This window comes from Phacochoerus africanus, chromosome 3 (genome assembly GCF_016906955.1).
Source record: "Phacochoerus africanus isolate WHEZ1 chromosome 3, ROS_Pafr_v1, whole genome shotgun sequence".
NCBI lineage: Eukaryota > Metazoa > Chordata > Mammalia > Artiodactyla > Suidae > Phacochoerus > Phacochoerus africanus.
In genome coordinates this window covers 109,333,212-109,356,307 of record NC_062546.1, presented here as the reverse complement: position 1 = coordinate 109,356,307, position 23,096 = coordinate 109,333,212, and the positions used below count along the sequence as shown (strand labels likewise).

General features: G+C 38.0%; 1 protein-coding gene across 2 annotated transcripts in view; it reads right to left on the bottom strand.

Moving 5' to 3' along the window:
• TENM3 (teneurin transmembrane protein 3) overlaps positions 1-23,096 on the bottom strand; it is a 706,293-nt gene that overhangs the window by 419,613 nt on the left and 263,584 nt on the right. For both annotated transcript variants that reach the window (XM_047772297.1, XM_047772296.1), the window contains exon 2: positions 21,587-21,893. In XM_047772297.1, coding sequence (XP_047628253.1) covers positions 21,587-21,818 — 232 coding nt within the window. In that variant the 5' untranslated portion in view covers positions 21,819-21,893. The remainder of the gene's footprint in view (positions 1-21,586; positions 21,894-23,096) is intronic.

Below are 23,096 nucleotides of genomic sequence, written 5' to 3'. Positions count from 1 at the left end.
AAGACAGTAAGAACTCCTTTTCTAATCTCTGAAATGTAACTTGAAACATTTTCTACATTATTGACTTTTCACACTGTTGCCACCATGATGCAAAAATCTATGGGGTGAAGGGAAGCAGAAAATGGCAATCTTCATTATGTGTTATCTGGGTATGTAAACACAGTTGACTTCGCAAGTGAATGTCCAAGGCATCATTCCAATGAACTGATATATGTACCCCAAACTCTTTAAACATCTGACCCACGAAATCAATGTCTTGCAATGATTCAAACTCTTAAGGGCTGTTTCTGAAATGGAAGCTGGAAAGCAAGCTGTTAGATTTCCTTTCTAAATTAAAGTGTGCCTTTGCTTTCTTAGGAAAGAACGCTAAACTTGACCTCCAATGGACCTAAGTTAAAGCCTCTTACTGGTTCTGTTCAAGTCACTTCACCACTCTAGTTTTTCATCTTTTAGGGCTGCTATGACTTGTTTAAGAGATGCTTTAGGCTTCTGCACAGCAAAGGAAACCACCGACAAAACAAAAAGACAAGCTACTGAGCAGGAGAAGATATTTGCAAATTATATGGCTATTTAGGAGTTAATATCCAACATATATAAACAGCTCATGCAACACAACATCAAAGAAACAAGCAACCTGATTAAAAATGGGCAGAAGAACTGAATAGACATTTTTTTACAATGAGGAGATGCTCAACATCACTAATTACCAGGAAAATGCAAATCAAAATCAAAATGAGATATTACCTCACACCAGTCAGAATGGCTATCATCAAAAAGAACACCAATTACAAATGTGAGTGAGGATACAGAGAACAAGGGACCCTCCTATACAGTTGATCAGAATGTAAATAGGTACAGCCACTGTGGACAACAGTATGGGGATTTCTCAAAAAACTAAAAAAGAACTACCATATGACCCAGCAATTCCACTCCTGGGTATGTATCCAAAAAAAAGCAAAAACACGAATTTGAAAAGATACATGCACCCTCAATGTTCATAGCAACATTATTTACAATTGCCAGAGCATGGAAAAAACCTAAGTGTTCATCAACTGATGAATGGACAACAAAGATGCAATACATATATTCCACGGAATATATATATAATGGAATATATTATACATATATATAATAAATACATATATAATGGAATACTACTCAGCCATTAAAAAAATGAAATTTTGCCATTTTCAGCAACATGGATGGACTTGGAGGGCATTCTGATAAATGAAACTAGTCAGAGAGGACAAATGCTGCATGATATCACTTATATGTGGAATCTGGAAAATACAACAAACTGGTGAATTAAAAAACAAGCAGACTAACAGATATAGAGAACAAACTAGTGGTTATCAGTGGAGAGAGAAAGGAAGAGGACAAAAAAGGGATTAGATGAAATCACATGTGTAAAACTTTTGAAAATTGTAAAGTACAATTTAAATAGTCTTTTATTCAATTTTTAAAAGTTAAAAAATTTTAAAATAAAAAAAATTTAAAAGATGATTTATATAAATGAGACTAGCATAAAGGAAAGAAAATGAAAAATGACTTTGCAAATAAAACCCAGACACATGTAATTAGCAATCATAGAGAAATCTGTATAATTTGACAGTGGGGAGAGGATGTTTTCAAATAATTTTAGAATACCTACATCACAACCAAAATGGACTTTTTCTTCATTCAATACTATCTCTACTCATTGTTTCAAATCCCATTGTTGCTGATTCTCTTCTTTGGTTAAGGATTATGGCCTGTAGGATCCCTTGTTTTAATGCAAATACCCCTTGGGATCTCTAGGTATTAAATTAGGATAAATTAGTCTATTAGATTTTTTTCCCCCATAATTCAGCAATTTAGCAAGATGGGCTACATTTAGGGAGAGCACAGGCAGTTTTGACAAACAGAAGGAGAAAAGAAGGGTTCCTGGTTGGGAGAGAGGGAGTTGGCTGAGGTGCCATGGAGCTGGGAGGTTTGGGTTGGGGTAGGGTTGATGGGGTAGGACTTTAAGTCAGTGTGGAGAAGTGGGAAGAGACAGGCAGAAAAAGGCAGCCAAGATGCTTCTAGAACTAGACGAAAAATGTGACCATCTTGCTTAAAGTCAGCTTTTGCTTCAAGTAACATCAAAGAGATGAGGATACATATATTCTTATTTTCCATAGTTTCTTCAGGTTGTGTTCTTTGCAATGGTTGTAACGCCATTACCTTAATTTCTTTCTTTGCTCTGTAGAGCCTTTATATTAATTCTGTTTGCCTGAGACTGGTGAAATCCGTATTTATCTCCTGCACATCGAATTTTGATAACCTTGATGAGCAAGGCCAGCCACAGAGTTTCCCATTACAATTTGAAACAGGCCCAAAATAATAAATTGCAGCAAGAATAAGGTATACCTGAGGATAAAATTTCTGGTGATTAAAAAGCAAGGTTAGCTTGGATTAGATGAGGCGTTTTTGTTTTATGACACTCATAAATTTGAAAAACCCGTAAAAGAAAAACTGAACAAACACAACCCAGGCGGGATGCATCATTTTTTAAAAGTTTACTTTTTGAAAAATGAGTGAGAGTATGTGACAAAGTGGAAAGGACCATGTAAAAACAAATACTTCAGGTGGGTTTGGCGCTGAGCACAGTTACCTTTTCAATAAAAGAAGGGGGTTGGAAAAACGGCCTTTTCACCTGGTTTCTATAAACCAATCAAGAGCAAAAAGGGGTTTTTTCAAAGTTGCGATGCAGAGTGATATTCACCAATAGGCAAGACATCTGTTTCGTCCCAGTGAGTTGAAAATAAAAAGATTCACAGGAGGGGCTAGCCTCAGAGTCACACAGAGTGACCACAAAACCTGGTGGAGGGCGTCAGGCATGTGAACTCACGGTGCCTCCCCCTCTTATGCCTAGATTTCTCTAATGTTTAGATTTTGCACTTTCTCTCTCGCTCTTTCACTTGTCTGTTCTTCTTTTCAAAGCTGCTTATTGAGATATTAACTCACAAACTATACAACACACGTATTTAAAGTGTACAAGTCCATGGCTTTTAGTACACATGTTGCAGTGTGAAACTGTTACCACAATCAACTTTAGAACATTTTTATCACCCCCAAAAGAAACTTTGAACCAATTCTGTCACCTCCCATGGCCCCTCTTTCTTCTTCCCCTAGAGCTTTAGGCAAGCACTAATCTATTCTTCTACAGATTTGCCTGTTCTGGACATTTCAAATAAAAGGGATCCTAAAACTTGCGGACTTTTGGAACTGGCTTTTTTCACTTAACAGAGTGTTTTCAAGATTCATCCCTACTTGTGTCATTACTTCATTCCTTTTTATGGTCCAATAGTAATACAGCATGGATACTCTGCATTTTATCTGTTCATTCATCAAACGCATGGACATTTGAGTTGTTCATACTTTTTGGCTGCTATGAAAATGCTGTTATGAAATACTGTATATTTTCATTTCTCTTGTGTAAATATCCATGAGCAGTATTGCTGGGTTGCATTGAGGCTCTTTGTTTAATCTTTCAAGGAACTGCCAGACTGGTTTTTCACAGTGGCTGCACCATTTTTACACTCCCACCAATGCATGAGGATTCCAACTTTTGCATATCCTCGCCAATGTGGTTCTCTGTTACACCACATTGCAAGTGTGTATATCATATTGCAATTTTTTTTAATTATTGAAATTCATTTGGTTTACAATGTTGTGTTCATTTCTGCTATAAGGCAAAGTGATTTAGTTATACATATATAAATTCCTTTTTTTTTTTTTTTTGTTCTGCTTTCATATGGAAGCTCCCAGGCTAGTGAGCAAATCAGAGCTGCAGCTGCTGGCCTACACCACAGCCACAGCAATGCGGGATCCAAGCCAAGTCTGCGACCTACACCACAGCTCACAGCAACGCTGCATCCTGAACCCACTGAGGCCAGGGATTGAATCTGCATCCTCATTTATCCTAGTTGGATTTGTAATCTGCTGAGCCACAATGGAAATGCCATGAATTCTTTTTCATATTCTTTTCCATTATGGTTTATCACAAGATATTGAATATAGTTCCCTGTGCTGTACAGTAGGACCTTAAGTTTATCCATTCTATATATACTCGTTTGCATTTGGCGACTCCACAAACTCCCAATCTTTCCCCACCTCCTCCTTGACAACTATAAGTCTGTTCTCTATGTCTGAGAGTCTGTTTTATAGATATGTCCATTTGTGCCAAAGTTTAGATTCCACATATAAGTGATATTAAATGGTATTTCTCTTTCTCTTTCTGACTTACTTTACTTAATATGATAATCTCTAGGTCCATCCATGTTGCTGCAAATGGCATTATTTCATTCTTTTTTAATGACCAATATTCCAGCATATGTATATATCACATCTTCTTTACCCATTCAGCTGCTGATGGACATTTTGGTTGTTTCCATGTCTTGACTATGGTGAATAATGCTGCTATGAACATAGGGTGTGGATGTTTATTTTTGAATTATATATTTTTTCTAAATATATGTCCAGGAGTGGGACTGCTGGATCATATGGTGATTCTGCTTTCAATTTTGGGGGAGTCTTTCTGGCCACACTCACAGCATGAGGAAATTCCTGGGCCAAACACGTGCCACAGCAGTGACCTGAGCTGCTGCAGTGAAAATGCCAGAACTTCCATACCATTTTTCCTGGTGGCTGCACCAATTTACCTTCCCATCAACAGTGTAGGAGGGCTCCCTTTCCTCTACATCCTCTCCAGCACTTGTTATTTATAGACTTTTGAATGATGTCTATTCTGACCTGCGTGATTGTAGTTTTATAGTTTTGATTTCCATTTCTCTAATAATTAGCCATGATGAGCATCTCATCATGTGCTTATTCTCCATCTGCTATACTGGAATTTTTTTAATGAGGAGTTGGAATATAGGTAGCTGGTACTGAAACATAGAATCATTGTTCTTTTCAAAAGAAATAGATTCTGAGACACCAAAGTCATATGCTATCACTTACAGATGGAATCTAAAAAAAAAGGACACAATGAACTTCTTTGTAGAACAGATACTGACTCACAACTTTGAAAACTTATGGTTTCCAAAGGAGACAGGTTGGGGAGTGGGGAGGATGGGCTGGGGTTTTGGTATGGAAATGCTGTAAAATTGGATTATAATGATTGTTGAACAACTATAAATGTAATAAAATTCATCAAGGTAAAAAAAAAGTTGATTCTGTGGGCCTGCTATGCAAATTCATTATTATTTTATCCTATCACTTTTTCTTTGCCTTCTATTGTGCTGCTTTAGTCTTTGAAAATATTTTTCTATTAAAGTTAAAAACACTCTTTAGCTCAGAAAGTCTACCTTTGAGACTATATCCTATAGAAATAAAATCAACTGCTCTTAAACATACGTATATAAATTGTGTTTACAGTATTGTTGCAAAAGCTAAAATAACTGGAATGTTTCCTAGAAAGAGAGCAGTTAAATAAATTTTATATATTCCTTGTCTGGAAGATCATGTGGCTAGCATAAAGAGTGGGTTTGGACTTATATCTTCTGTTTTGGAGGGAAGCCTATTACATGTATTTTAAGTAAAAAAAAAAAATACAAATTGCAAAGTATTGTGTATAGTATGATCCCATTTTTGGAAATTAAGAAAGAGAACCAAGAGATTATATCATACTTGTAGTTTTGAGCATGAATAAAGGTGAGGAAGGCTATATAACTGCTATGATGGGTCACATAGAGGGAGCTGTAAATGAAGGGAATCAGTAATTTTCCATTTTATACTTGTGAATTTTTACTTTTCATAATTTTTGTTATTCTAAAAACCATAAGAGAGACAAAAGAAAGTCAGTCTTTCTTTCTTTCTTTCTTTCTTTCTTTCTTTCTTTCTTTCTTTCTTTCTTTCTTTCTTTCTTTCATTTCTTTCTTTCTTTTCTTTCTTTTCTTTCTTTCATTTCTTTCTTTCTTTCTCTTTCTTTCTTTATTGTCTTTTGTCTTTTTAGACATATGCCGAACCCATGGCATATGGAGGTTCCCAAGCTAAGGGTCCAATCGGAGCTGAAGCCACTGGCCTATGCCATAGCCAGAGCCTCGCCTTCAACCTACACCGGACAATGCCAGATCCTTAATCCCCTGATCAAGGCCAGGGATCGAACTGTATCCTCAAGGTTCATTAACCGCTGAGCCACAGCAGGAACTCCTATCATCTTTTAAAAAACAAATATATTTTCTTGGTTTTCTGCTTGATATCTCCCATTCAATACTTGGAAATTTAATTTACTATCTTCTTTCGGAGAAGCTGGATTTTTAAAATCCTCCCTCATCTATTTAAAGAAACAAAGTTGTGTAAGAAATATGGGAGCAATGTTTTTCTTTCATTTCAACTCTTCCCTTCCCTTCATCGTATATGGATTTCTTAAAAGAAGAATAAGCATCTATTTCTTCTATAGTAACAAGCCCCAAAACTGAGCACAGGAAATGGATAGAAGAATCCATATAAAGGTCATATACAGAAATGAAATGATCTTTAAGTATTTTCCTTGGTTGTTGCCAACTTGAACAGAATGATCTATTCTCAGACATGGAGTAACAAGGCACCAAGGGTGGAGCATAACATAAATTGGATTAGCATTTCTCATTTGATACTGATGGAATTAGTGTCACCACCATCTTCTCTGGAGTTCCCTTCTTTTGGCTGTGTTTATAAAATGATAAGATTGCACAGTAAAACAAATGTATGTGACTTCTTTTCCTTTTTTGAGTCCTAATGCATATTTTTGGGACACTCCAAACTTTCTTATATTAAATTTGTCACTGTTTGAACAGAAGACCCATCCTTGAACATGCAATAGAAATTTCAATGAAGGTACAAGACCTTACTTATAAGACTCTACACAAAACTACATTAAAAAATTAACTTAAAATCCCACTAAATACCTTAACTCCCCCAACCCATTTTCCTTTCTCCATAAAAGGTAAATATCTTCCACAGTATTCAACAGCTTTCTCAACTGATCTATTCATAAGCTATTAACATCTATAACCACATAATGACAAGCTCGAATTTCTAGAGGATGGAGGAAATGACCACTGTACAGCCTATTTATAATCCAATTTATTACTCCAAACACAGGACTAATGGAAGCCATGGCAGGGTACACCCACAGCATTCATCCTGAGCTCAGCTGTGAACCGGACCTCTGTCACTGGAAGCCTGTGGTTGAGATGTCATTGCGATCAACTTGCTGAGAAGCAGGAGAGTGGAAAACCCCCAATGCAATTGCAAGCAGGGAAAGCAGGATTAGAATTAAAGGCCCTGCAGAATACGCATTTTCTTCAAGATAGGATTTGTGAAGCCTCTAGGGGAGGACAAACATATGGACACTGAAGAGAAGGTTTTGGTGGCTCAAATGAGAAAAATTAGATTGTGAGTCTGGTGAGCTATAAAGAAGAAGCATCTTCTTAAGGAGGTTCCATGAAGGATTTCTATCCCCAACCACAAAATAGTGCAATTCTGACATCAGCAACCATTTGTAATGAAATCACTTTAAACTTGGTTTTTCTCAAAAGCATTCTGCAAATGAATTTGCTTTCTACTTCGACTTCGAAATTATTTCTTTAGAACAACTCAAGACTCAGAGATGGATGATAACGGGACTACAACATATCTGCTAGTATCTGATAATCAAACTGCAGTAGGTATTGGTATAAATATGCATGCCGTTTGGCATGAAGCAGCAGGTGTTTAATAATCGCGACTGAAGGGGAACCATGTTGATTCACGATGTGTATCCAAAATTGGCCACGTGGTGAGGAACGGGATACAAGCGGAGCAGCAAGCAGGAGCTCAGGACATCACACCAATAAAGGAGGAGGCAGGGGGAAAGGATTACCTCCGCTGTGTCCGGAGGAGGGCTCTAAGCCACATCTATCTACTCATACCTTCTGGCAGGTAATCTACAAAGCAGGTTGGCCGCCAAGCCTGAAAGAGGCACTTGCCTACTTAACAGCCAAAATTAGTTAACAATCAGTTAGGCAGGGGAGCTAAAAGAGAGAACTAAGAGGAAAACATTCACGTGAAACAATGATAAACTGGAGCTCTTTAACTCCTGTCTTTAAGTACAGAAATTTAAGGTTGCGTAAACATGACCATCTAAATCCTTTAATCCCACCGCTGACATTTGTAGTGACTGAGAAGGATTAATCATTTTGATCTCTAAAGGAATCATTTTAAGGAGTTAATATCTAAAAGTCATAAACTTGGAGTTGCAGTAATTAGCCTTGTGGATCTGATGAATGTTTCAGGTTTTTGTTTCTCTTTATGAAACCCTATTCTCACATAGAAAAGGTTTTTCTCAGCACTGGGAAGCAGTTCAGAAAACATGAAAAGGGGTTTCAGATTCCTTTCGTTTTTGTAAGATGACAGAGGTGAGGGGGAACACTGGGGAAATGAAAAGTTGGGGTAGAACTGGAAATTCATAGCCGCATTAAGCACTGAATGGTAAGACCATATGGTCATATTTCTTTTGAAGTCTAGGACCAGTTCCCATTATTCACTATAATGGCATCCAAGACTAAACTAAATCTCAGTCTTTAAAATTAAAAGCATTTCTCTCTTGGCTCTCAAATCTTCCTCTTTCACGATTTCCAACATGCCTGAATGTTTAATCTCTTTTCATAATGCAAAAAATACAAATAAACATAAAAATAAGAGGAGTTAAAAAAAAGATATATTCTATTTCACTTCCAAAGCAGAATAAAATGGTACAGAGACACACCATTAGTTTCTTTATCGATGGAGTTATCAACACTATTTTTACATCTGCCCAATGCTATTAGTGATATTGTAAGATTACACATACACCCTTCATGTTCTACATGTAAGAAATATGCATTTAATTCTTTTGACCTACCTGGAATATACATTATGGAAGAAGACTTAAAAATTATTTATCATTTTAGAAATACTCCAACAATAAAACTGCCAAAAATGTAACCTATATTCAAGAGCTAAACTGGACTTTTTTTCCATTTGGAAATTGATGAAAATATTTGAGAGGCATGGTCCCAGTGATGTGCCACCACATCCTCCTTCTCTCCCTCAGCACAATCCTGGATGGGTTGGCGATGCTATTATCTTAATGGGCAAAATGTCTTTATCCAGCAAAACACTGTAGTGCATTGGCAGCAGTAGTTGTTTTTAAGAGGATTGTGGTTGTGGTTCAGTGGAGACAATGTGACACTGCCCCAGGACCAAATGAAATGTCACCCTAGCTGAAGCTGGATGAAAGAGAAAAAGCAAATCCTAAACTTTCTGTATTCAACTACACTTCTTTGAACATGCCTAGTTTTCATTTTTAAAAATTATTACTGGGTAGGTAAAGTCCACACTCAGTGAAATACACAAATATTAAGTGGACACGTCAGAGAATTTAACAAATACATCCACCAGGAACCTAAACCAAATATGGCCACCCACAAAGTTCCCGTGTCCCCTGTAGTCAAACCCCATCTTCACAGGTAACCACTCTTCTGATTTCTTCAACTGTAGATCAGTTTTGCCTGTTCCAGAACTTAATAGAAAGAGTCATATAGTATGTACTCTGGATCCTTTCTTTCACTTAGCGGAATGTTTTTGGGGCCCTTCCACACTGTTGCTTTATTAGTGGTTCATCTTTGGAATTTCCAACGTGGGTCCTATTGCATGAATATACTACAGTTTGTTACATCCATTCACTTGGTGATTAAGGTTTGGGTCTATTATGAATAAAGCTGCTATGAAGATAGTTTCGTGTGTGTGTGTGTGTGTATGTGTGTGTGTGTGTGAATACTTAGGATATGAATTGCTGGGTCAGGGGAAGTTATTTCAAACTTTAAGTAAGAAATTGCCAACAGGTTCTAAACAAAGACTGCCATTTGACATTTTACACTTTCATCCTCAATGGATGTATGAGAGTTAATTTGTTCTACATTGTCACCAATATTTGGTGCTGTGGATCTTCAATTCTAGCCATTCTTAGTGGATGAGTGGTATATTTCACTGTAGTTTTAATTTTCAGTTCCCTGGTGGGTAATGCTATTGAACGCTTTTTCATGCACTCATTAGATATTTGTGTCTTTTCTGTGTAGTTTCCTGTTTAAGAGTTTTACCCATTTAAGAACTGCAATGTTTATTTTTTTAGTTATTGATTTACAGGAGCTCTTTATATATTCTGGCTACCAGTCCTTGTTATATATATGACATATGTATGTATATATGTGTATTATGTGTGTATATGACATATATATGTACATATATGTAACTTTCAGACTGCAGCTTGCCTTTTCATTTTCTTAATAATATCTTCTGATAAGCAGAAGTTTTAATTTTGATGAAGTCCAATTTATCAATATTTTCTTTTATACTTTGTCTTTTCATGACCTCTCTAAGCTATGTATGTTTACTCCAGGGTTGCAAGCATATTGAAGAATATAAGCATATTGTTATACCGTGATTTACTCAGAAGGTTTTGGTTTATTCATGGAAATTAGAAAGGTGAAAGAGTAGAGTAGAAATGATAGGATCTGATTCTATTTATTTATGGCTCAGAACTTAGTAGTTGTTGATTGAGTGGCCATTTTAACAAGTCTAGGTCTCAATCTTCCTTATCTATAAAATGGACAGAGAGGATCTCAGAGATCTCTCAATTATAAGTTTACATAGAAGCAGAAAGACGCAACACAGTGGATCATGAATCAAGGCTGAGAACAACAGCATCAAGACTTCAAAGAGAAGAAAAAGGAAGAGAATAGAGCTTGATAAAAGTATGTGTCAAAAGGGTTAAAATTTCCCTTAGTACCAGGGACTTTTGGTTTACATTTTATCCCTCACCTAAATCAAAAACACTGTGTCATGCTCCCACCATGCCTGAAACTCATCCTGAATTGAAAACCAGTAGGAAAGTGTGGACATTACCAAGCCATACCTACCTCTTCTGGAAAGGTACTCTTCATCTCCACTCACCATAGTGTAGAATGTGCCATGCATCCAAGAAATGGATTACTTTTGCCTTTGAACTCTGATGATTTAAAACTAGAAGGTTTTCCCTTATAGTCCTACTCTCCAAATACAATTTCCATTAATATTTTACTGCTTTTTCTTTTCTTTCTCCCCCCTTCCTTCCTTCTTCTTTCTTTCTTATAATTCTGTGAATGTATTTTGTTGTATTTATTTCACATACTTTTTTAAAAGAGTTTTTGATTCAAGTTTTGTGTAACGCAATTCATAAGTTGGTCTTTTTTTGGGGGGGGGGGCTTCTACCTGAGCCAAAACGTCACAATTGTACAAAAAGTCTTTGCTTAGGAATCAATGTGTTTAGCAGTTGATAACAGATCAGTTTACATTTTTCCATACAGCCTGGAGGAAGACAAGATGGAATATGCAAGTGTATTAAGATATCTGGATGTGAAGAAGTAAGTGGATGCCTTCTAGTGCATAACTTCCATGGACAAGGCTGTCTCCTTGAAAAAAAATGTATTCAGCATGGCAATCAGGAACATCTGTCACTACAGTTGTCTCTCCCATTCCTTTTCTGCTTACCAAGCCAGGAGGAATTTCCTTAGCAAATCATTGGTGATCATCTGGTTCAAGAATGCTCAATGAGGGAAGCCAGAACAGGAGCTGAGCAGGGGGACTACAGGAGCTGGGCTGAGCTACTGCCCTTCTCAGAATAACAGGAAACTGACGACCTTTTCAAATGTTAGATAACCACCTGAATTTGCTCTTCTGTGAATTGTCTGTCCATGCCATTTCCCATGGGGTTGTTTGTCTTTCTGTTTTCAATTTGGAAATGTCACTATTAGTTTATTATATATACACACACACACACACACACTACGTATATACATATATAATATATATAAAACTTTTATCTCTTGCACGGATTGTAAACATATTTCCCAACATAATAATTCTTTTTATGGTATTTTTGCTATTATTTATATTTTAGATAAAAGGTTTTAAATTAAATAGTCACATAAGGCTTTTCTTCCGGGTTTTCTATTTCTAATAGAATGGTCTCTGCTTTCTTGGGATGTACATATAGTCCCTGGGGCAGGCTGTGGAGATTCACAACCATTTTTTTCCTTGCTGTTATAAAAGCTGGAAAGCAAAAATAGTAAATGTTCCCTCTTCTCATGCAGTTAAGCGTAGCCAAGTATAACAGTTTCGAAAAAAGAGATGTAGGAAGACGTCTCTGGTGAGTAAAAGAAATAGTCCAATGGAGAGGAGACCTTCTCACCTTTGCTTTTATTCTTTTTCAACCAGGGATAGGAAAATGCAGCAAACATCAGGGATCTGTGGGACAGAGGCCACATGCTAAGGATGGCCCAGCAAAAAAAAAAAAAAAAAAAAGAAAGAAAGACAGATGGAACCTGAGTCCTTGATGGCATCCTTGAACCCTAGATGGTCTACCTCTGGACTATTTGTTTTGTAAAAAAAGTAAATATGTTAGTGTTTATTGCTTTGAGAGCTTTTTGCTACTCATGGATCAAGTCATTCCTGCTTTATTCAGTCTCTCAAATTAACTTCTAGAATCCTTATTGCTTTATTTTTTACATTTGTCTTTAATCCATCTTAATTTATTTTTGAATATGCTGAAAGATATGGGTCCAATTTTATATGCTTCCAGATGGATAACCAGTTGTGCCAGCACCATTTATCAAATCCCACTGAATAGAAAAACCGTTTTTTGTTTTATGCTAAATTTCCCTATATACTAGGATCTATTTCTGAAATTTTAGTTTATTCCCTAAATAAGTTCTGATCAACTTGTCCTTAGTTATGCCAATATCATATAGATGTGATTAAAGGGCTTCCTAGTATTTTTAAAAAATACATGGTAAGGACATCTTATCCTCACTTTAAAACATGTTTTTGGCTATTTTTGACATATATCCTTCTACACGAATTTTAAGATCACTTTCTCCAATTAAAAATAAGCCTTGACTTCTCTAATTTATTTGGGTAGAATTGGTATTTTTATGACATCAGTCTTCCCAGATGAAAATATTGACAGTCTTTCCCTGTCTTCAGATCTTGTCTTGTGTCTTACAATAATATTTACAGATCCCTTCATATTAGGCTCTGTAACACTCTGGCAAAATTTAGTCCAAAGAATTTGTCTGCCATTGTGTTGTGTGAATTTGTGTTTGTGGCCATTGTGATTACATTTTTTTTTTTGACTTCCAAATTTAGCCAATTGGTATTTAGCAAGTACCTTGCCATTGTAATAGAATTTGTTTTGACTTCCAAATTTAGCCAACTGTTTAATGAGTACTTAGAAATAATATATAATACATATTAGGCATTATTCTAAGAAGTTTACATATATTAACTCATTTCATTCTCAACAAACTCTAGAATATAAACTAAAGCACAATCTACATGGAAGAAAACTAAAGCACAGAGAAATTAAGCAATTTGTTTAAGCAAGTTATTTTGCCAAAACTAGGTGGGTAACTTGTCACTTAACTATTGAATGACAGATGTGGGTCAGAAACACATATTTGGATCCAGAATCTATACTCTTAACTATTACACCACATACACTCCCAGTGATGTCTATATAGTAATATTGAACTCATCCAAGAACCAATTTGCTTCAAATGTTTATTTCACATCATGTCTGTATGTATAAAATCAGCCATATAGTTAATGAAAATGCTAATTTTTTTTTTTTTAATGGCCACACTCATGGCATATGGAAGTTCCTGGGCCAGGGACTGAATCTCAGCCACAGCTGTGACCTACACCTCAACTGCAGCAAAGCCAGATCCTTTAACACACTGTTCCGGGGTGGGATCAAACCTGATCTTTCTGCAGCGATCAAAACAGAACAGACCCGAGCAGTTGTGCCACAGCAGGAATGCCTGAAAGTGCTAATTTCAATATTTACTAAAACATATATCCATTGTTTCACTACTTCTCTTATTATAATTGTTAAAATGTCTAAGACAATTTTGCATAGTAATTGTGAGGATAGGTGAGCCTTTCTTGCGTTACTTAAAGTGAAATGGTCTTACTCTTTAGAACACTGTTTAATTTTTTTTGATTGATCATCTTACATACTACTAACATATTTAAGTGTTTCTTCTTGTTTAGTGAGTTTTATTTTAATAAGGAATGGTTTCTAAATTTTATCCCAAACCTTTTCATCATCTACTGATAAGATCATGCTTTTCTACATTGATTTATTAACGTAATTATGTTAATAGATTTCCTAACATTGAAAAATCCTTGCATAATCAAGGATTAGTAACCACTTGGTTATTAATCTGGTCTAGATTATTATCCTTTTTATACATTGCTAGATTCTTATATACAAATAGTTATTAAAATTTTTACATATATATTAAGAAGCAATTTTGGTCTAGATAGCTTCTTTTTTGTACTATGTTATTAATTAAATTTTACTGTTAAGGTTATGCCAGTATAAATTCACAGGATGAATTTGTGCTTTCTATCCTTTTCTTTCTTCCTTCCTTCCTTTCTTTCTCTCTTTTTCCTTCTTCCTTTCTTTCTTTTTTTGGTGTTGAATAGCTTTGAACTTTGGACTTAGTTGTACTTTGAAGGTTATATAAAATTCATCAGGAACCTGTTTATTTTTTTTAAATGGTGCCCCCTTTCAACCACCTTTCTAATCTATTCTGAGATAACTGATTCTGACAAGTGTTCTATATGTTTTGAAATAATCTGGGGTTCATTATATTTTACTAAAAAAATTAAGTTCTCTAGATTTAAAAATTTGATTGGAGAAGTTCCTTTTAGTTGTTCCAATGTCTTTAGTACCTCTCCTTATTTTTATTCTCATTATTCTTTAATAAGGACCATCAGGTGATTTCTGATTTCTTAGTCTTTTTCAAGCATCTACTTTTTGTTTGTTTTTAATTTCAGTTTATCACAATTATCTGCCTTTTCCTATTTTCCTTTGCTTCCTTTTTTCTGATATTTTACTCATTTCTTAAGAATTCCTTTTTGTTGGTCTTTTTAGTTTTGTTTCTGAAGAAGGTAAACCAAAATATCCCACAAAAACTAATTTAACAACCTTTTTTCGCTGAAAGCTTTTGATTTATAAATTTAGCTACTATATTGTTTAATGTATGTAATTTCAGAGCATTCATCCTTCTGCCTTTTATCATTTGCTTAGCAGTCCTCTTTATCCTGTTTAGGGTTTTAAATTGTAAATTTCACATTTCCTAATAGTAATACTACCCTTCCTACTTTTTGTTCGTATTTACCTGATATCTCTTTATAGCCATCTCTTTATTCTCAAGGACTTTTTACTATTTTAAGTCTGCTTCTTATAAATACCAGCAACATTTATAAATCAACTGAGTAGTTTCTGTTCATGTCCAAATTCAGTGCATTTCCATTTCATGTACAATATTTTATATGGTAGAGTTCACTTTTTCCATCTTATTTATGGATATTCATGATTTTACTTGTTCCCTCTTTTTCCTTGATCATACTGCTATTCATTCCCCTTTTCCCCCATTAATTAGGTAGGTCTATCTTCTTTTTTTCACTTATTTTTAAGTCTTTTAAAAAATTAAAGTATAGTTGATTTAGAATGTTTCTTCAATTTCTGTTGTACAGCAGAGTGATCCAGTCACACCCAGTTCCCTGTGTTGTACAGTAGGGCCCCACCATCCATCCATTCCAGATGTGAACAGCTTTCTTCATTTCGCTAATGATTACCTTCCTTTTCCTGACATTCATATTCAAATACATATTTTTCCTTGTTACATGAACACAAGATAGCAATTATTCCCTCCACTAAAGCTCAATTCCATCACTGTTTCCTCCCTCCCTCCTCAGATGGGATTTCTGGAACACTCATCATTTCCCTACCACTTTCTTCCAACTACTGGATTTTGCTAAGATAGGGAAGGGGTTTTATGTCCCTTTGTAAGGTCCCCTCTGTGGTGGGTCCTGCACATTTCCACTTGCTCTGTCTTCAGTCTTCATCATGTGGGGTTTGATCACATATATACTGTATAGTAGATGGTTCACTATCTTTTCCTTTCCTTCCCCCTGTAGTGATTCTGCTTCTTGAATACTTCCCCAGACGGTACACAGTGGTGACACAGTCTCTGAATCTCTGCATGTCCCTACATATCTTCTATTTATTCTGAGAGATGAATGGTGCCTTCTCTGCACATAGAACCCCTGCGTTGTAGTTTTTCCCTCTTGGTAGAAGTCATTCTATTATCTTCTAGTTTTCATTTTTTGAAGATGAGAAATTCATTAGTCTTATTTTGTTTCTTTTGTTAAGTTACAAGAGGAGTAACTTTTTTTTCTCTCTAAAACACTGAAAAATATCTTTATCCATAAAGTTAAAGAATTTCTCTAGGATGAGTTTAGGGGTGTGTGTGTGTGTGTGTGTGTGTGTGTGTGTTTCTTAATTTTATCAGGAAATTTGTCTTCTGAGCCATTTTTTTCTATTTGGTCTTTAAAAACCTTGCACTTGGATTTCAGTAATGACCACTCTCTCTTCTACAACTAATCTACTATATTTTTTTGGTTTGTAAATTATGCACACACCCCCGCCCCAAGCTTTTGGTTGTTACTGTTGGTTTTGTTGTTGTTACTTTTTTTTAACTTAGATTTCAGAAAGTGCTCTTTACCATATTTCTTTATTTTAGTTTCAGTTTTCCTTTCTCCACTCTATTGCTCATTTGCATTTGGAGCTTCCTGATCCTCTGTGTGTATCTTAAACCACCTCCTACATGCTGGGCGCCTTTCGGCTTGTTACTGCTTTCCTGTTATTCCTTGAAAGCAGTGGCAAGTCCTGTTAGCCTCTAGGGACAAGCTTTTCTGCTCCCATGGCTGCCATGCTCACACTACTAGAGCAGATAAAATCTCTGTGTTTAGGTTCTCCCAGCTCCTGAGGGGCCAAGGAAATCAGCTGCTCCTGAAAGATGACATTCAGCCAGTAAGGAGTTTGAGAGAGGCAGGTTAGCCCCTCTGGCACCACGAAACCAAGGCATTCTCTCCCATCCTCAGACTAGGACTTGACCATCTTTCAGGTTCTCATCTGGCTCAACAAGGAAAGTACCTGCATCAGCTTTGTCCCAGGACCCTAATAGGGCTCTAGACCTCATTTGTACCCTTATCACTCACTGCTCAGCTCAGGGCCAGTAAGGAGTTGCCTGGGAGATGAGTGGATGAAGCATCATTCAAGCCACCTTTATGCCAGAATCCTGGATACATATTCACAGGAAAACTCAGACTGCTCCTCTACTGCCCCTGCGTTTTATGAAAGAGGGTTACAATTGGTAAGGGGAAGGCCCGGTGTCTGGAATCTTGCATAAAAGATGAACTGGGACTTGGGCTGCAGCCCACTAGGGAGATACAGCTGGAAGCACTTGGGCTCGTGGGATCCACTGCCCCACAGTGTCTACTGGAGCTGGCCTTGGACCTGAAGTGCCGGGAGGTGAGAAGTCATGTCTGCAGGAGCTGGGGGCTGCCAGGCACTGTTGCTGCTGCTCGGCAGGAAGAGAAGGCCAATCCCAAAGTACTGGTGAGGGAGTCTCTGGGGCTGGAAACAAGCAGACAGGGAAGATGCTGGGGAGCCAGGCTCAGTGTCGGTCTTTGTCACTCTGCCCCACTCCTTCCCTTCCCCACACAGCAAGTGTTTTATCTACTTTGATTTCAGGCATGTACAAGCACAGACAGAGTGCTATACACTTTTCAAATTTGAAAAGACAACCCTCCTCCCCACTGACATTCTATAAATGAAGAATAAATAGTAGTCTTCTCATTTTACAGTTCTGAAATTCACAACCTCAACACCGATTACTGACTAAAGGGTAAACATTTTGAGTTAAGACTGTCTCGAAGGTAGGTTTTCGTTTTTGTTTTTTTTTCAGGCTTGTGGTTCTATGGAACAAAAGTGTTCCCATTTCCAGACATCACTTCATTTCAAAAGTCACCCTCCTGGCCAACATTCCTTGCTGGAGTCGACGTGCTTTCTCGTTTGGTCAAGAACATTACGGGCCATGTACATAGTGCTGAGAAGAGAAGATCTTTTATTTTATCACTCCTTTAAAACTGTGGGATGATCTTATGCAGCTGTTTCATAAGAAATGTGTCTCAGGACCTGATGGGATTAAATTCCCTTCAAAGATGAATCAAAGAAAATAGTATCTAAGAATGCCAAACAAGCCATTATTACTCTAACCCCCCACACCTACAGAGAAAGCTCCACAGCTGCTAAAAGGACAACTCTTTCCATCACCCAATAAACCACATGGAGAAATTTAAAAGGAGAGAGAGAGGCCTGTGTGAGATGCAGTCAAATCACACATTACTCTGTAAAGGGAATCAGCCTCAGCTTTACAGTATCTAAATATAACATGTAATTAACAATAGTCATTTGCCACTCAGTAGAGCCATAAAAACTGATGAAAATCAAGTTTGAAAATAGGCCATAAAATTGGTTGATAAAAATAAAAACATTGTCTCCCCACCCATGGTTGACTAAAAACATGGTATTTCCAGATTTGAATTCTCTGTGTAATTGTAAGAATGGGGGCAGGGGGGGTACCTCCATTGATCCCTCCTCCAGCCAGAGCCCCATTTTCCCCATGTCGTTCAAAGAAGACAGGGCTGTAGGATGGACAGGTTGTTGTAAAACTCCGTGGACAAGCTCAATTAGTATGATTCTCTGGCATAGTTTCAACGTTCTTTGGCTACTCAATATTTTTCATCTTTCATTTTTATTATGTGTGTGATGTCAGGAGCTGTGGCAGGAAACACATTTTGTCAATTAAATAATTAATCCCACAGCATAATAGTCAGGGAGGAAAAATTGACATTTGTCAGGTTTGAAGAAAATGAAAGCCTAGGAGGATTTTTCATGACGCTCGCTCGGGAAGCACATAATCTGATAGCAGACCTTCCTTTCCCCTTTCTTGTCTCATCCACCTTCCCCACATCAAACCCCAGGAAAGAAAAGGCCTTGCCAATGCTGCCCTGTCCCCCATCCTCATCCACCTGATCCCCAAATCACCTCAATTTTATTCCCTCAATATGTCTCCAGACTCTTCATTTCTCTCAATTTGAACCATCAATATTGACTAAAATTGACTCCCATCAATCAAAGGGCAATGATGACCTTGAAGTGCCTGTTTTCTGCTTTGGCAACTGCACAGAGGTCAGAAGACTGAGGGCTGGAGGCAGACAGGCCTGGGTTCACGTGCCAGTGCAGCCCCCTTGGGCCCTGGGATCTCAGGCCTCCAAGCCTTGAGTGTCTCAACCTGCAGAAGGAGGACACTCCTGGAACCCACTCCCAAGGTGGCTTAAATGATGCCGCATGTACCTGCGCAGCAACTGAGCAGAGGGCTGTAAGGAATCAGCGCCCACTAGCTATAAATAGCAGCACATTCCATTTATGTTTTTAATACTGTCTGATTTATGAACGTGTCAAGTGAATTGCAGCACCATCCTGCACTGCACTTTTGCTTTTCCTTTCACTTCTGCTCTTAAACCTCTTCTCACTACTCCATGCAGCTTCTCCTGACAAGAGGCCTCTGTCGGCTGCCTTGCTCTCCCTGTTTCCTCTGTTCTTTTCATCCTCAGGTCCTTGGCTGGCAGGGAGCTAGTAATAGGACTGTCTGTCCCAGTGCTCCCACAGATGGTATCGCCATGTCATCAACCACAAACTGCACTGGATTAATGCTGCCTAGGAGGTGACAATTTCAGCTCGCTATTTTTACCCTCTTTGAGCATCCTCCTCTCTGCCAAAACAGAATGCTTGCTTGGGGTAGAGATGAGCTTCCTCTGTGCATCATCCCCCATATACTGTTTTTTTATGTTTTTTGTGTTTTTTTCCCTCTAATAGTATTCCACAATGTATTTTCCCCCATAGAACACTACACCGCTATTTTTGCTAAAAACTGCAATACTCCACACCAGGTTCAGATCACATGCATTTCTACAGTAACTGCTATTTTTTAAAATTTTGTTTTGTCTCTTTTGTCTTTTTAGGGCTGCACCCACAGCATATGGAGGTTCCAGGCTAGGGGTTAAATCGGAGCTGTAGTGTCTGGCCTATACCACAGCTCATGGCAATGCCAGATCCTTAACCCACTGAGCGAGGCCAGGGATTGAACCTGCGTCCTCATGGATCCTAGCCGGGTTTGTTAACTACTGAGTCATGATGGGAACTCCCTGCTATTTTTTAAATTGGTGAAAAATGTACCCTGATAATCTATGTCAGCTGTGTAGGCAACAGAAAAGGAAAAACTGGGTTTAGAATGATCATCCATTATACAATGAACCCAAGTCCTTTAATTTAACAAAGAGGACATATCTCAAGTGTGGGTTCTGTAGCCTCCCTTAAAAACTGGATTAAAAATGTTAAGCTTGTTTGTCCTCTTTCATATCATTTGATACCAGTGATTAGTAAGGCATGCTTTAGTGGGGAAAGAAAAAAAATCTCTCTTTGGCCAATTAAATGAGTCTTCTGGACGTAAACTGACTTAGGTGAGTGAATGCTATTTCAATCTAGTTAGGATGGCTTACAATGTAAAGAAAAGAACTATGGAAAAATTTCAAACTTTTGATTGATTTACTGCATTCTTAGTTTTTCTTAAATGTGTTCCTGTTTTGTAGTAAGTTGTTACACTTTCCGTAAGGTGACTGGAAAAGAATGAATATATTATTTAGTTTGAAAGTTTATTTTTCCTTGTTTCCTGATGAAATTAGCCAAGGGATGCTAGGTTCTAGGTCAATGGACTGTGCAATACAGATGTAAGCTGATCTTACTTTTATTAGTAGTGCTCTCGCCCACATCTCAAGACGGTGGGAGAAGAAACAAATGTGCCTGTGTATGCCTAATTTCTTTAGAAGCTACTATCTTTAAAGCATGGTAGTCAGGAGTTTTGGGATTGGGACACAAAGTTACAGAAGTCATTACTTCACTGGTGGAATATGCAGGCAGAAACTAAGAGTGTAAAAATGTACAACGAATACATGTGAATGACAAGACCATAATGGATTATATTATGGGAAGCTAGAATCTTTTAAGGTCTAACCTTAATGCCCCAAGTTGCCTTAGAGAGAGAAAATGGAACCCTTCTGAAGCAGGCTTTTCTACTGACAGACAGACACAACCAGCTGTGCTGGATGGATGAGGACATGATCGGGAGGAAGAAATCCTACTTTCCTCTGACGGAAAGAGGAGTTTCCTCACTGACAGTTCCTGTACTGCCAGTTCGAAGTACAAAAACAGTGTCTGTGAGCACCTTCCTGAGCCTGGAAGGGAGCCCCGGAGACCTCAGTGTCAAGTTCATGCGCCTACACTTTGGCCACATGCAGAATCGCGACTTCCTAGATGTGGATAATTCTCTACATGTGAGGTTACCCGCATCTGAGCTCGAGGCGCCCCTGGGCGGCTCTCTACCGCTCATGTGAACTACTCCGGGATCATTCAATAGCTCCAAATCGGAATCAGAGGATAGGACATCAATCAAAGAAAATAATCACGTGGCCTCAAAGGGGGAAAAAAATGACACCTGCCAGTTAGCACCAGCTGACCACGCCTTGTTTTACTAGAACAACGACCTACCTTGTCGGCTGTACTCATCCGCTTCTCTGTGGACCAAATCCTTCACTCGGTTTCCATAAAGCAGCCGTGAGGAATCGTGATCGAAAGCTTTCAGGGTTTCACTGGAGCTGTAAGACTTCTGTGTCGGTACCCTACACTCCTCATTGTCCGCGGAGGAATTGGTGTACCGCCGTTCCTTCTCCCGCCTGCTCTTGGTCAGGGAGCAGTAAGGCCTACGTTCTTTCACATCCATACTTCATTCCTTCCGCGTGCACATCGGTCCTGGCTGTGACAAATTAGGCTCGGGGTTCAGTTCTCATTGGCCTGTCTGGGGAGATAAAAGGTTTGCATGATGTCAGCATAACATTCATCTAAAAGCTGCCTACTCACCATCCTTCTCAATCTGGAGAATGGTGCAAAGTACCAGTTCTATTGCCTCTCTAGGAAACTCGCTTTCCACGAGAAAGGATAATGTGTGAAATCAGTGTAAGATGTCCTGCATTATTCGGACAGGAGGTAGGCTTTCTGGCCAATGAGAGTTATGGCTGCTTGTTCAAGTTCCTAGAGCTGCGTTTTCACATTCAAACAAACAACAGAAAAATTAAACTCAGGCTCAAATCTGGATACAGAATCCAGCCAAAAATTGGCCTTGATATGTTTCCTATATTTTCCACCATGGAAACATTTTCTCTTGCTGCATTTTCTCCATTCACAAATAAATTTCCTTTCTTTTTCTTACAAAAACATATACCACTTTTTGCTTTTTTTATTTTCTTTTTTCTTTTTTGGCCACACCCATGGCATGCAGAAGTTCCTGGGCCAGGGATTGAACCAGCAGTGACCCAATCTTTTAATTTCTTTTTAAAGAGCAAGAGCAAATTGGGAGCTTGTTAGAAGTGACACTTTTTCAAGTGCCCATTTTATTATTTTTTATAAAACCTTTTCCTTAGGAGGGCATAATTATCACGTGTTAAGGACTTAAATGTCTTGAAAAAGCTGATCCTTCTCGACCACTCTTCTCCTTCTAAAGCATTTTCCTCTCTAGAAAATGAATTTAATCAGTATGATCTTATTATGTAAGGCAATTCAAGTGGCTGATGCGATAGGGCTAGTTTCCAGTAAGTGCCAGAAGCAAGAGTAAGTTAGAGGGACCAGAGCCCATCGTGTTTCTCTGCCCAGCAACTCTCTTTTTCCTGAACTGGCTCAACTGACAGGGCTCAAGGTGGGTAGAAGAGACTCTGCTGCTTAATATACAGTTGCCCAGGGCTGATCCACATTTCAAGTGGTCTTCTCTTTTGTCTTTATTCTTGCTCATTTTGTCTTTCAATCTGCTGGTCCCTGAAGGCCTTGTCTGCAGCCCTCAGCATTTCCCCTGCCCTACTCCTTTCCTAAACTCACTTGTTCCTTGAGTGACTCCATCATCAACTCGAAACAAATGACTCCTGGCGGCCCTGGTCTTCTCTTTGGTTCCATGTCCTCAGGACTGGACTTCTACACAGCTATTTCCTTGCCCATGAAATCCCCCTCCCTC